At 39.7% G+C, this 14597-nt stretch overlaps 1 protein-coding gene across 3 annotated transcripts in view; it reads left to right on the top strand.

Annotated features, from left to right (window-relative positions):
* ABCB7 (ATP binding cassette subfamily B member 7) overlaps positions 1–7701 on the top strand; it is a 181533-nt gene extending 173832 nt beyond the window's left edge. The window contains exon 16 of one of the 3 annotated variants that reach the window (XM_063634686.1): positions 5937–7701. In XM_063634686.1, coding sequence (XP_063490756.1) covers positions 5937–6026 — 90 coding nt within the window. In that variant the 3' untranslated portion in view covers positions 6027–7701. The remainder of the gene's footprint in view (positions 1–5936) is intronic. The other 2 variants (XM_063634691.1, XM_063634684.1) reach the window with 2 other exon arrangements.
* The last annotated feature ends 6896 nt before the right edge of the window (positions 7702–14597 follow it).

The following is a 14597-nucleotide window of genomic DNA, read 5'->3' as shown; positions in this document are numbered from 1 at the left end:
TAATGCTATACCTCCCCCCTCCCCCCACCCCACAACAGTCCCCAGAGTGTGTTGTTCCCCTTCCTGTGTCCATCAGTTCTCATTGTTCAATTCCCACCTATGAGTGAGAACATGCGGTGTTTGGTTTTTTGACCTTGCGATAGTTTACTGAGAATGATGTTTTCCAGTTTCATCCATGTCCCTACAAAGGACATGAACTCATCATTTTTTATGGCTGCACAGTATTCCATGGTGTACATGTGCCACGTTTTCTTAATCCAGTCTATCGTTGTTGGACATTTGGGATGGTTCCAAGTCTTTGCTATTGTGAATAGTGCCACAATAAACATATGTGTGCATGTGTCTTTATAGCAGCATGATTTATAGGCCTTTGGGTATATACCCAGTAATGGGATGGCTGGGTCAAATGGTATTTCTAGTTTTAGATCCATGAGAAATCGCCACACTGACTTCCACAATGGTTGAACTAGTTTGCAGTCCCACCAACAGTGTAGAAGTTTTCCTATTTGTCCACATACTCTCCAGTACCTGCTGTTTCCTGACTTTTTAATGATGGCCATTCTAACTGGTGTGAGATGGTATCTCATTGTGGTTTTGATTTGCATTTCTCTGATGGCCAGTGATGATGAGCATTTTTTCATGTGTTTTTTGGCTGCATAAATGTCTTCTTTTGAGAAGTGTCTGTTCATGTCCTTTGCCCACTTTATGATGGGGTTGTTTGTTTTTTTCTTCTAAATTTGTTTGAGTTCATTGTAGATTCTGGATATTAGCCCTTTGTCAGATGAGTAGATTGCAAAGATTTTCTCCCATTCTGTAGGTTGCCTGTTCACTCTGATGGTAGTTTCTTTAGCTGTGCAGAAACTCTTTAGTTTAATTAGATCCCATTCATCAATTTGGCTTCCCATTGCTTTTGGTGTTTTAGACATAAAGTCCTTGCCCATGCCTATGTCCTGAACGGTATTGCCTAGGTTTTCTCCTAGGGTTTTTATGGTTTTAGCTTTAACATGTAAGTCTTTAATCCATCTTGAATTAATTTTTGTATAAGGTATAAGGAAGGGATCCAGATTCAGCTTTCTACATATGGCTAGCCGGTTTTCCCAGCACCATTTATTAAATAGGAAATCCTTTCCCCATTGCTTGTTTTTGTCAGGTTTGTCAAAGATCAGATAGTTGTAGATATGTAGCATTATTTCTGAGGGCTCTGTTCTGTTCCATTGATCTATGTCTCTGTTGTGGTACCAGTACCATGCTGTTTTGGTTACTGTAGCCTTGTAGTATAGTTTGAAGTCAGGTAGCGTGACGCCTCCAGCTTTGTTCTTTTGGCTTAGGATTGACTTGGCAGTGCGGGCTCTTTTTTGGTTCCATATTAACTTTAAAGTAGCTTTCTCCAATTCTGTGAAGAAAGTCATTCGTAGCTTGATGGGGATGGCGTTGAATCTATCAATTACCTTGGGCAGTATGACCATTTTCACGATATTGATTCTTCCAACCCATGAGCATGGAATGTTCTTCCATTTGTTTGTATCCTCTTTTATTTCATTGAGCAGTGGTTTGTAGTTCTCCTTGAAGAGTTCCTTCACATCCCTTGTAAGTTGGATTCCTAGGTATTTTATTCTCTTTGAATCAATTGTGAATGGGAGTTCACTCATGATTTGGCTCTCTGTTTGTCTGTGATTGGTGTACAAGAATGCTTGTGATTTTTGTACATTGATTTTGAATCCTGAGACTTTGCTGAAGTTGCTAATCAGCTTAAGGAGATTTTGGGCTGAGACAATGGGGTTTTCTAGATATACAATCATGTCTTCTGCAAACAGGGACAATTTGACTTCCTCTTTTCCTAATCGAATACCCTTTATTTCCTTCTCCTGCCTGATTGCCTTGGCCAGAACTTCCAGCACTATGTTGAATAGGAGTGGTGAGAGAGGGCATTCCTGTCTTGTGCCAGTTTTCAAAGTGAATGCTTCCACTTTTTGCCCATTCAGTATGATATTCGCTGTGGGTTTGTCATAGATAGCTCTTATTATTTTGAGATACGTCCCATCAATATCTAATTTATTGAGAATTTTTAGCATGAAGGGTTGTTGAATTTTGTCAAAGGCCTTTTCTGCATCTATTGAGATAATCATCTGGTTTTTGTCTTTGGTTCTGTTTATATGCTGGATTACATTTATTGATTTGCGTATGTTGAACCAGCCTTGCATCACAGGGATGAAGCCCACTTGATCATGGTGTATAAGCTTTTTGATGTGCTGCTGGATTCGGTTTGGCACTATTTTATTGAGGAGTTTTGCATCAATGTTCATCAACAATATTTGTCCGAAATTCTCTTTTTTGATTATGTCTCTGCCAGGCTTTGGTATCAGGATGATGCTGGCCTCATAAAATGTGTTAGGGAGGATTCCCTCTTTTTCTATCGATTGGAATAGTTTCAGAAGGAATGGTACCAGTTCCTCCTTGTACCTCTGGTAGAATTCAGCTGTGAATCCATCAGGTCCTGGACTCTTTTTTATTGGTAAGCTGTTGATTATTGCCACAATTTCAGAGCCTGTTATTGGTCTATTCAGAGATTCAACTTCTTCCTGGTTTAGTCTTGGGAGGGTGTATGTGTCAAGGAATTTATCCATTTCTTCTAGATGTTCTAGTTTATTTGTGTAGTGGTGTTTATAGTATTCTCTGATGGTAGTTTGTATTTCTGTGGGTTCAGTGGTGATATCCCCTTTATCATTTTTTATTGTGTCCTTTTGATTCTTCTCTCTTTTCTTCTTTGTTAGTCTTGCTAGCAGTCTATCAATTTTCTTGACATTTTCAAAAAAACCAGCTCCTGGATTCATTAATTTTTTGAAGGATTTTTTGTGTCTCTATTTCCTTCAGTTCTGCTCTGATTTTAGTTATTTCTAGCCTTCTGCTAGCTTTTGAATGTGTTTGCTCTTGCTTTTCTAGTCCTTTTAATTGTGATGTTAGGGTGTCAATTTTGGATCTTTCCTGCTTTGTCTTGTGGGCATTTAGTGCTATAAATTTCCCTCTACACACTGCTTTGAATGTGTCCCAGACATTCTGGTATGTTTTGTCTCTGTTTTCATTGGTTCAGAGAGCATCTTTATTTCTGCCTTCATTTCATTATGTAGCCAGTGGTCATTCAGGAGCAGGTTGTTCAGTTTCCATGTAGTTGAGCAGTTTTGAGTGACTTTCTTAATCCTGAGTTCTAGTTTATTTGCACTGTGTTCTGAGAGACAGTTTGTTATAATTTCTGTTCTTTTACATTTGCTGAGGAGAGCTTTACTTCCAACTATGTGGTCAATTTTGGAATAGGTGTGGTGTGGTGCTGAAAAAAACGTATATTCTGTTGATTTGGGGTGGAGAGTTCTGTAGATGTCCATTAGGTCCACTTTGTGCAGAGCTGAGTTCAATTCCTGGATATCCTTGTTAACTTTCTGTCTCGTTGATCTGTCTAATGTTGACAGTGGGTTGTTAAAATCTCTCATTATTATTGTGTGGGAGTTTAAGTCCCTTTGTAGGTCACTCAGGACTTGCTTTATGAATCTGGGTGCTCCTGTATTGGGTGCATATATATTTAGGATAGTTAGCTCTTCTTGTTGAATTGATCCCTTTACCATTATGTAATGGCCTTCTTTGTCTCTTTTGATCTTTGTTGGTTTAAAGTCTATTTTATCAGAGATTAGGATTGCAACCCCTGCCTTTTTTTGTTTTCCATTTGCTTGATAGATCTTCCTCCATCCCTTTATTTTGAGTCTATGTGTGTCTCTGCCCGTGAGATGGGTTTCCTGAACACAGCACACTGATGGGCCTTGACTCCTTATCCAGTTTACCAGTCTATGTCTTTTACCAATTACTTTATTTTTATAGGTGTCCTGGCGCAGTTATTATAAGAAAGGGTAAAATTCTAATTCATGCCATGCCCAGGATGTAATAGGAGCTCACTTTTTTGCTTGAATGACTAATCTTATAGGAATATTAACAAAGGCATCTGGATGTAATACTTCCCTGTATAAAATGGGCTCTAATTTTTAAGGGAAAGTAGATACCAATGTTACTTTTTGCCCCGCCCTTTGATGTATTTACAGGGAATATTACACACTTCAGACTTCTTTTAAAAGTCCCTGTTCCATCTTTATTAGTCTTGCTAGCAGTCTATCAATTTTGTTGAACTATGCAGCCATAAAAAATGATGAGTTCATGTCCTTTGTAGGGACATGATGAAACTGGAAACCATCATTCTCAGTAAACTATTGCAAGGACAAAAAACCAAACACTGCATGTTCTCACTCATAGGTGGGAATTGAACAACAAGAACACATGTGCACAGGAAGGGGAACATCGCACTCCAGGGACTGTTTGAGGGGGGAGGGACAGCATTAGGATATATACCTAATGCTAAATGACAAGTTAATCGGTGCAGCACACCAACAAGGCACATGGATACATATGTAACAAACCTGCACATTGTGCACATGTACCCTAAAGCTTAAAGTATAATAATAATAATAATAGATTATAAACAAAAAATAAAAATAAAAAAAATTAAAGTCCCTGTTAATGGTCAAGCTTATTGGGAACTCAGTCTACAGTCTTCATAAAGTCTTCCAAGGCTCAAGAACCCATCTCCAGTAAATTCCAATGCAATGTCTTTCTTTTTAATGTTTCCAGGAACTAAGATTTGGAATGAATAAAAATGTTATAGGCTGGGCGTGGTGGCTCACGCCTGTAATCCCAGCACTTTGGGAGGCTGAGGTAGGTGTATCACCTGAGGTCAGGAGTTTGAGGCCAGCCGGACCAATATGGTGAAACCTCGTCTCTACTAAAAATACAAAAAAATTAGCCAGGTGTAGTGGCGTGTGCCTGTAGTCCCAGCTACTCGGGAGGCTGAGACAGGAGAATTGCTTGAACCTGGGAGGCGGAGGTTGCAGTGAGCCGAGAGCCAAGATCGCACCAATGCACTCCAGCCTGGGCGACAGAGCAATTCTCCATCAAAAAAAAAAAAAAAGAGTTTTAAACAAATTAGAGTTGACAGTTCCTAATGTAGAGGATTTTACTTAACTTTTTAAAAGAGTATTATCTTGGGAAGGTGTGGCGTTTAAACTAGTGAGGTTTAAATTGGGAGTTAGGAAACCTACATTCCAGTCCTGGCTCTGCTATTGATTGTTGTTGAGGGACCCTGGAGAGATGACTTGCTGCATACTTTGGATAATTTCTGTCTCCCTGTGCTTCACAGGAATTATATAAAAGAGTGAGAATGTATGTGAAAACATATTTAGCTCCTTAATATAAAAATTAAATGCCACAGCTAGACTTAAGAATAAAGTTATCTTCTATTTTCCCATCCAAAATGCTCCATTTCCACTCCTTTACAGGCATTAAGGGTTGTTACAATAAACAAAGTGTAACGTTTAACACATGTAATAAACCATAGATTCTGACCAAAAATATTCCAAAAAGACCAACAAAAAGCAGGTGGTCCAATATAAAAACAAATGTGCTTTTTCCCCCTTACTTCTATTATGGCACCAGCCACCCTTCCAGTTAGTTACCCAGGCTTGTAATCATTGTGTGTGTGTGGTTTTTTTTTCTTCTTGTCTATGGTACACTAAACTTTAAGCTTCTGGAGAGCAAGAACCATTTCGTTCATGTTTGTAGCTCCAACAGTATCTAGTAAGGCCCTTGCTCGTGGGATTCAGTAAATGTGTGCTTGGTGAATAGATTCTCAGCATAAGGTTGCTTGTAGAGCTTCTTATCTTTTAATTCTTCTGGCCTCCCTACCTCCAGTGAACAAATAAGGCTCAGGATTACTTGTTCTTTCGTATAATTCTATTTCCAGCTTGTTCTTTCTATTACTTTTTGCAAGTTTAAAATGTCATCAGACTTTTACTATCATAAATTGAACTAAGAAGCTGTTCTAAAATGATATTTGACCTTTGTAGGAAAAAACTCTGTATGCAACTCTAAGACGAAAGGTTCAAGGGAAACCTAAGAAGTGCCTGACTTACTCTAGTGTGAAGAATTTATTTTAAACTCCAGCATCTACTATTCCTCCACTGATCGCCTGAAGGCCAACTTAGAACATTTCTGGAACTCTCAAAGCAACATTTTGTATCAGATATGTGAATAATTCACAAGACAGCTCCTTCTCTTCTTTTTTATCTTGATTAAAGTCACTCTGTTGTCCTAGTCTCCCACTAATATCTTCAGAATCCCTCAAAAAACAACATTTTGTCAAAGTCCATTAGTTTACTCTTGCTAATTCATTCGAACAGATATTTGCTCCTGAGATATCTCCAGTTTGCTTCATTCTCATTGCACCTCCCTAGTTTAGGCTTTTATTACTTGAAATCACTAGGCCCATTCATTACTTGCAAATGGAAAATTTTCATTTGCAAGCCATTCCTTCCTTTTCCAGTCCATTCTTTTCTAGTCCATTCCCTCCCCATTTCCCCAGTGCCATGAGAGTTATCTTCCTAAAACACATATCTAAGCTTGAGCTCACTTCTTAATAAAATCCTAACTGCTCAGCCTGGCATCCAAGATCCTCCAAAATAAGCCCCAATTTAGATTGCCCAGTATCATCTTCCATTTCAGATTTGAACGCACAAGTATTACATGTACATTATTTTATCACCATCACTCAATGTTTTTTACTTTTACCTCTGACCCCTTGTTTAAGTTATTACTTCTGCATAGAGTGCTCTACTCCCCCCTACCTGAAAGATTTATCTGTTATTCAAAGAAGGTTCAACTAAAATCCTATACCCTTCACAAAACTTATGTTTCAAAAATCCAAACCCAGTTTAAATTCATCTTTCCTGACTGTATACTACCTTCACACTTTAGACTTGTGGACGTAAGTATTTGTGTAACTCTGCTTTACTGTAACTTTCTTAAGAAATTGTCTTACTGAATGATTCCCCCGCAGCACCACCCAGCACAATATTTGCACTGAATATACTTGGTATAATTCAGTAAATGTTGAATAAAGTTTGGGTCAGAAGAATTGGAGTACCAGTCTAGAAGTTTTTGCTCATCAACACTGGGCTTTTATTGGTCAATGCGATACTATGCCAAGCAAATGGATAATCCTTGCTACTTCGTGTTTTTTTGGGAAGGGTAAAAGGCTTAAAACACATTTTGAGGGAGTACTATGAAAGTCATTAGGCATATATGGGTCTCTAAAGAGCATGTGTTTTTGTGTTTGTAATTATTAAACTATACAATCTTCAACAGTGTCTCCTTCTCACTATTTCTTGGTCCTAACACATGTGTTAGTAGAATTTGACTTGTGATATCCTGAATTGTGTTTTACCCATATCTCCAATTTTTCCCACAGATAGGGATGAGGCTTACCTATGGACTTTGTTCAAGTTAATTCTTCCACCTTATCACTCAGCATTCAAATTTCCTCCTTAATAGGATGATGCCCAGATTCCACCCATCTCACCTGAGTTACCGCATGTTCTCACTCATAGGTGGGAATTGAACAATGAGAACACACGGACACAGGAAGGGGAACATGACACTCCGGTGACTGTTGTGGGGTGGGGGGAGAGGGGAGGGACAGCATTAGGAGATATACCTAATGCTCAATGACGAGTTAATGGGTGCAGCACACCAACGTGGCACATGGATACATATGTAACAAACCTGCACATTGTGCACATGTACCCTAAAACTTAAAGTATAATAATAAAAAAAATTAGTCTAAAGGATTGCATTCATAGACCCCTTTTTCATTCTTTTTCCTTCTGGAATCAAGCAGTTCATCAGTAAAAAATCATGGCTGGATAACGCTGCAAATTTTTAGATATTGAAAAATATCAATTAAGTACTTATGAAATATCTTATCCTATTGTAGGTAATGGGAAATTACAGTGCCAGATAAGATAGACATGACATTTGCAGGGGAGTGAGGAGAATGTATCACTTATTAGAGAGGCAGATAACAAGGTACAACTAAAAGAAGCCAGGCAGATTCTTGCCTTTTAGAAAGAAACAATCAAGGAGGGGAGCCAACATGGCCTAATAGGAACAGCTCTGGTCTACAGCTCCCAGCATGAGCGACGCAGAAGATGGGTGACTTCTGCATTTCTATCTGAGGTACCAGGTTCATCTCACTAGGGAGTGGCAGACAGTGGGTGCAGGACAGTGGATGCAGTGCACCGTGTGCCAGCCAAAGCAGGGCGAGGCATTGCCTCACTCAGGAAGCACAAGGGGTCAGGGAGTTCCCTTTCCTAGTCAAAGAAAGGGGTGACAGATGGCACCTGGAAAATTGGGTCACTCCCACCCTAATACTGTGCTTTTCTGACAGGCTTAAAAAGCAGCACACCAGGAGATTGTATCCCGCATCTGGCTGAGAGGGTCCTACACCCATAGAGTCTCGCTGATTGCTAGCACAGCAGTCTGAGATTAAACTGCAAGGCAGCAGCCAGGCTGGGGGAGGGGCGCCTGCCATTGCCCAGGCTTGCTTAGGTAAACAAAGCAGCCAGGAAGCTCGAACTGGGTGGAGCCCACCACAGCTCAAGGAGGCCTGCCTGCCTCTGTAGGCTCCACCTCTGGGGGCAGGGCACAGACAAACAAAAAGACAGCAGTAACCTCTGCAGACTTAAATGTCCCCGTCTGATAGCTTTGAAGAGAGTAGTGGTTCTCCCAGCACAGAGCTGGAGATCTGAGAACAGGCAGGCTGCCTCCTCAAGTGGGTCTCTGACCCCCCAGCAGCCTAACTGGGAGGCACCCCCCAGTAGGGGCAGACTGACACCCCACACAGCTGGGTATTCCTCTGAGACAAAACTTCCAGAGGAACAACCAGGCAGCAGCATTTGCGGTGCATGAAAATCCGCTGTTCTGCAGCCACTGCTGCCGACACTCAGGAAAACAGGGTCTGGAGTGCACCTCTAGCAAACTCCAGCAGACCTGCAGCTGAGAGTCCTGTCTGTTAGAAGGAAAAGTAACAAACAGAAAGGACATCCACACTAAGAAGCCATCTGTACATCACCATCATCAGAGACCAAAAGTAGATAAAACCACAAAGATGGGGAAAAAACAGAGCAGAAAAACTGGAAACTCTAAAAAGCAGAGGGCCTCTCCTCCTCCAAAGGAAAGCAGTTCCTCACCAGCAACGGAACAAAGCCAGATGGAGAATGACTTTGACGGTTGAGAGAATGCTTCAGATGGTCAAACTACTCCGAGCTACAGGAGGAAATTCAAGCCAAAGGCAAAGAAGTTAAAAACTTTGAAAAAGAATTAGACGAAAGTATAACTAGAATAACCAATACAGAGAAGTGCTTAAAGGAGCTGATGAAACGGAAAGCCAAGGCTTGAGAACTACGTGAAGAATGCAGAAGCCTCACCAGCCGATGCGATCAACTGGAAGAAAGGGTATCAGTGATGGAAGATGAAATGAATGAAATGAAGCGAGAAGGGAAGTCTAGAGAAAAAAGAATAAAAAGAAACGAACAAAGCCTCCAAGAAATATGGGACTATGTGAAAAGATCAAATCTACGTCTGATTGGTGTACCTGAAAGTGATGGGGAGAATGGGACCAAGTTGGAAAACACTCTGCAGGTTATTATCCAGGAGAACTTCCCAAATCTAACAAGGCAGGCCAACATTCAGATTCAGGAAATACAGAGAACGCCACAAAGATACTCTTTGAGAAGAGCAACTATAAGACACATAATTGTCAGATTCACCAAAGTTGAAATGAAGGAAAAAATGTTAAGAGCAGCCAGAGAGAAAGGTCGGGTTACCCACAAAGGGAAGCCCATCAGACTAACAGCTGATCTCTCAGCAGAAACTCTGCAAGCCAGAAGAGAGTGGGGGCCGATATTCAACATTGTTAAAGAAAAGAATTTTCAACCCAGACTGCCATATCCAGCCAAACTAAGCTTCATAAGTGAAGGAGAAATAAAATACTTTACAGACAAGCAAATGCTGAGAGATTTTGTCACCATCAGGCCTGCCCTAAAAGAGCTCCTGAAGGAAGCACTAAACATGGAAAGGAACAACCAGTACCAGCCACTGCAAAATCATGCCAAACTGTAAAGACCGTCAAGGCTGGGAAGAAACTGCATCAACTAATGAGCAAAATAACCAGCTAACATCATAATACCAGGATCAAATTCTCACATAACAAAATTAACCTTAAATATAAATCGACTAAATGCTCCAATTGAAAGACACAGACTGGCAAATTGGATAAAGAGTCAAGACCCTTCAGTGTGCTGTATTCAGGAAACCCATCTCATGTGCAGAGACACATATAGGCTCAAAATAAAAGGATGGAGGAAGATCTACCAAGCAAATGGAAAACAAAAAAAGGCAGGGGTTGCAAACTTAGTCTCTGATAAAACAGACTTTAAACCAACACAGATCAAAAGAGACAAAGAAGGCCATTACATAATGGTAAAGGCATCAATTCAACAAGAAGAACTAACTATGCTAAATATATATACACCCAATACAGGAGAACTCAGATTCATAAAGGAAGTCTTGAGTGACCTACACAGAGACTTAGACTCCCACACAATAATAATGGGAGACTTTAACACCCCCACTGTCAACATTAAACAGATCAATGAGACAGAAAGTTTACAAGGATACCCAGATATTGAACTCAGCTCTGCACCAAGTGGACCTAATAGACATTTACAGAACTCTCGACCCCAAATCAACAGAATATACGTTTTTTTCAGCACCACACCACACCTATTCCAAAATTGACCACATAGTTGAAAGTAAAGCTCTCCCCAGCAAATGTAAAAGAACAGAAATTATAACAAACTGTCTCTCAGACCACAGTGCAATCAAACTAGAACTCAGGATTAAGAAACTCACTCAAAACTGCTCAACTACATGGAAAATGAACAAACTGCTCCTGAATGTCTACTGGGTACATAATGAAATGAAGACAGAAATAAAGATGTTCTTTGAAACCAACAAGAACAAAGACACAACATACCAGAATCTCTGGGACACATTCAAAGCAGTGTGTAGATGGAAATTTATAGCACTAAATGCCCATAAGACAAAGCACAAAAGATCCAAAATTGACACCCTAACATCACAATTAAAAGAACTAGAAAAGCAAGAGAAAACACATTCAAAAGCTAGCAGAAGGCTAGAAATAACTAAAATCAGAGCAGAACTGAAGGAAATAGAGACACAAAAAACCCTTCAAAAAATTAATGAATCCAGGAGCTGGTTTTTTGAAAAGATCAACAAAATTGATAGACCGCTAGCAAGACTAATAAAGAAGAAAAGAGAGAAGAATCAAATGGACGCAATAAAAAATGAAAAAGGGGATATCATCACCGATCCCACAGAAATACAAACTACCATCAAAGAATACTACAAACACCTCTATGCAAATAAACTAGAAAATCTAGAAGAAATGGATCAATTCTTCGACACATACACCGTCCCAAGACTAAACCAGGAAGAAGTTGAATCTCTGAATAGGCCAATAACAGGCTCTGAAATTGTGGCAATAATTAATAGCTTACCAACAAAAAAGAGTCCAGGACCAGATGGATTCACAGCCGAATTCTACCAGAGGTACAAGGAGGAACTGGTACCATTCCTTCTGAAATTATTCCAATCAGTAGAAAAAGAAGGAATCCTCCCTAACTCATTTTATGAGGCCAGCATCATCCTGATACCAAAGCCGGGCAGAGACACTACCAAAAAAGAAAATTTTAGACCAATATCTTTGATGAATATTGATGCAAAAATCCTCAATAAAATACTGTCAAACCAAATCTAGCAACACATCAAAAAGCTTATCCACCATGATCAAGTGGGCTTCATCGCTGGGATGCAAGGCTGGTTCAACACATGCAAATCAATAAATGTAATCCAGCATATAAACAGAACCAAAGACAAAAACCACATGATTATCTCAATAGATGCAGAAGAGGCCTTTGACAAAATTCAATAACACTTCATGCTAAAAACTCTCAATAAATTAGGTATTGATGGGACATATCTCAAAATAATAAGAGCTATCTATGACAAACCCACAGCCAATATCATACTGAATGGGCAAAATGTGGAAGCATTCCCTTTGAAAACTGTCACGAGACAGGGATGCCCTCTCTCACCACTCCTATTCAACATAGTGTTGGAAGTTCTGGCCAGGGCAAGTAGGCAGGAGAAGGAAATAAAGGGTATTCAATTAGGAAAAGAGGAAGTCAAATTGTCCCTGTTTGCAGATGACATCATTGTATATCTAGAAAACCCCATTGTCTCAGCCCAAAATCTCCTTAAGCTGATTAGCAACTTCAGCAAAGTCTCAGGATACAAAATCAATGTACAAAAATCACAAGCATTCTTGTACACCAATAACAGACAAACAGAGAGCCAAATCATGAGTGAACTCCCATTCACAATTGCTTCAAAGAGAATAAAATACCTAAGAATCGAACTTACAAGGGATGTGAAGGATCTCTTCCAGGATAACTACAAACTATTGCTCAATGAAATAAAAGAGGATACAAAAAAATGGAAGAACATTCCATGCTCATGGGTTGGAAGAATCAATATCGTGGAAATGGCCATACTGCCCAAGGCAATTGATAGATTCAATGCCGTCCTCATCAAGTTTCCAATGACTTTCTTCACAGAATTGGAAAAAACTATTTTAAAGTTCATATGGAACCAAAAAAGAGCCTGCATCGCCATGTCAATCCTAAGCCAACAGAACAGAGCTGGAGGCATCACGCTACGTGACTTCAAACTATACTACAAGGTTACAGTAACCAAAACAGCCTGGTACTGGTACCAAAACAGAGATAAGAACAATGGAACAGAACAGAGCCCTCAGAAATAACACCACATATCTACAACTATCTGATCTTTGACAAACCTGACAAAAACAAGCAATGGGGAAAGGATTCCCTATTTAATAAATGGTGCTGCTGGGAAAACTGGCTAGCCATATGTAGAAAGCTGAAACTGGATCCCTTCCTTACACCTTATACAAAAATTAATTCAAGATGGATTAAAGACTTACATGTTAGACCTAAAACCATAAAAACCCTAGAGGAAAACCCAGGCTTTACCATTCAGGACATAGACGTGGGCAAGGACTTCATGACTAAAACAACAAAAGCAATGGTAACAAAAGCCAAAATTGATGAATGGGATCTAATTAAACTAAAGAGCTTCTGCACAGCAAAAGAAACTACCATCAGAGTGAACAGGCAACCTACAGAATGGGAGAAAATTTTCACAACCTACTCATCTGACAAAAGGCTAATGTCCAGAATCTACAATGAACTCAAACAAATTTAGAAGAAAAAAACAAACGACCCCATCAAAAAGTGGGTGAAGGACATGAACAGACACTTCTCAAAAGAAGACATTTATGCAGCCAAAAAACACATGAGAAAATGCTCATCATCACTGGCCATCAGAGAAATGCAAATCAATATCACAATGAGATACCATCTCACACCAGTTAGAATGGCCATCATTAAAAAATCAGGAAACAACAGGTGCTGGAGAGGATGTGGAGAAATAGGAACACTTTTACACTGTTGGTGGGACTGTAAACTAGTTCAACCATTGTGGAAGTCAGTGTGGCGATTCCTCAGGGATCTAGAACTAGAAATACCATTTGACCCAGCCATCCCATTACTGGGTATATACCCAAAGGACTATAAATCATGCTGCTATAAAGACACATGCACACGTATGTTTATTGCGGCACTATTCACAATAGCAAAGACTTGGAACCAACCCAAATGTCCAAGAATGATAGACTGGATCAGTAAGCTATCGCAAGGACAAAAAACCAAACACCGCATGTTCTCACTGATAGGTGGGAATTGAACAATGAGAACACATGAACACAGGAAGGGGAACTTCACACTCCGGGGACTGTTGTGGGGTATGGGCAGGAGGTAGGGATAGAATTAGGAGATACATCTAATGCTAAATGACGAGTTAATGGGTGCAGCACACCAACATGGCACATGGATACATACGTAACAAACCTGAGCATTGTGCACATGTACCCTAAAACTTAAAGTACAATAAGAAAAAAAAAAGGATAACAACAGCTAGCATTTACAGGTTGCCTCCTGTGTGCCAGGCACTGTCCTAAGTGCTTGACATGCATTATCTCATTTAATACTCACAGTAATACTTTAGAGTAGGTACTATAATACCCGTTTTACAGATGAGAAAACTGGAACACAGGGAGTTTAACTTGCTCAAGGTCACATAATTAGAGAGTAATAGAACCTAAATAATGCATTAAAAATCTCTCTGGCATATTTTTCCTTCTAAAAACCATACTGCCTACTAAAAGCAATTTAAACTTTTAAATATGACATTTAAGACCTTCCATGATCTGATAGCAGCCTATCTCTCAGCCTTGTTTCTTACAATTCATATTCATGTATCTTTCACTCCAGAAAACAGTTTGCCCAATATGCCACATGCTTTCCTCATGTGTTGCCTTGGCTGTGATACCTTCTGTTTCTGCTCTTGCCAACTCTACAAGTCCAAATTTTGCCCATTCTTTAAGATCCAGTTCAAATGTCATTCAGTTCACTTAGAAGAATCTTCAACCTCCTCTGTGCATCTGA

Source organism: Symphalangus syndactylus, chromosome X (assembly GCF_028878055.3).
Source record: "Symphalangus syndactylus isolate Jambi chromosome X, NHGRI_mSymSyn1-v2.1_pri, whole genome shotgun sequence".
Classification (NCBI taxonomy): domain Eukaryota; kingdom Metazoa; phylum Chordata; class Mammalia; order Primates; family Hylobatidae; genus Symphalangus; species Symphalangus syndactylus.
The sequence above is the reverse complement of the archived record's forward strand: the minus strand, read 5'-3'. Positions and strand labels throughout refer to the sequence as shown.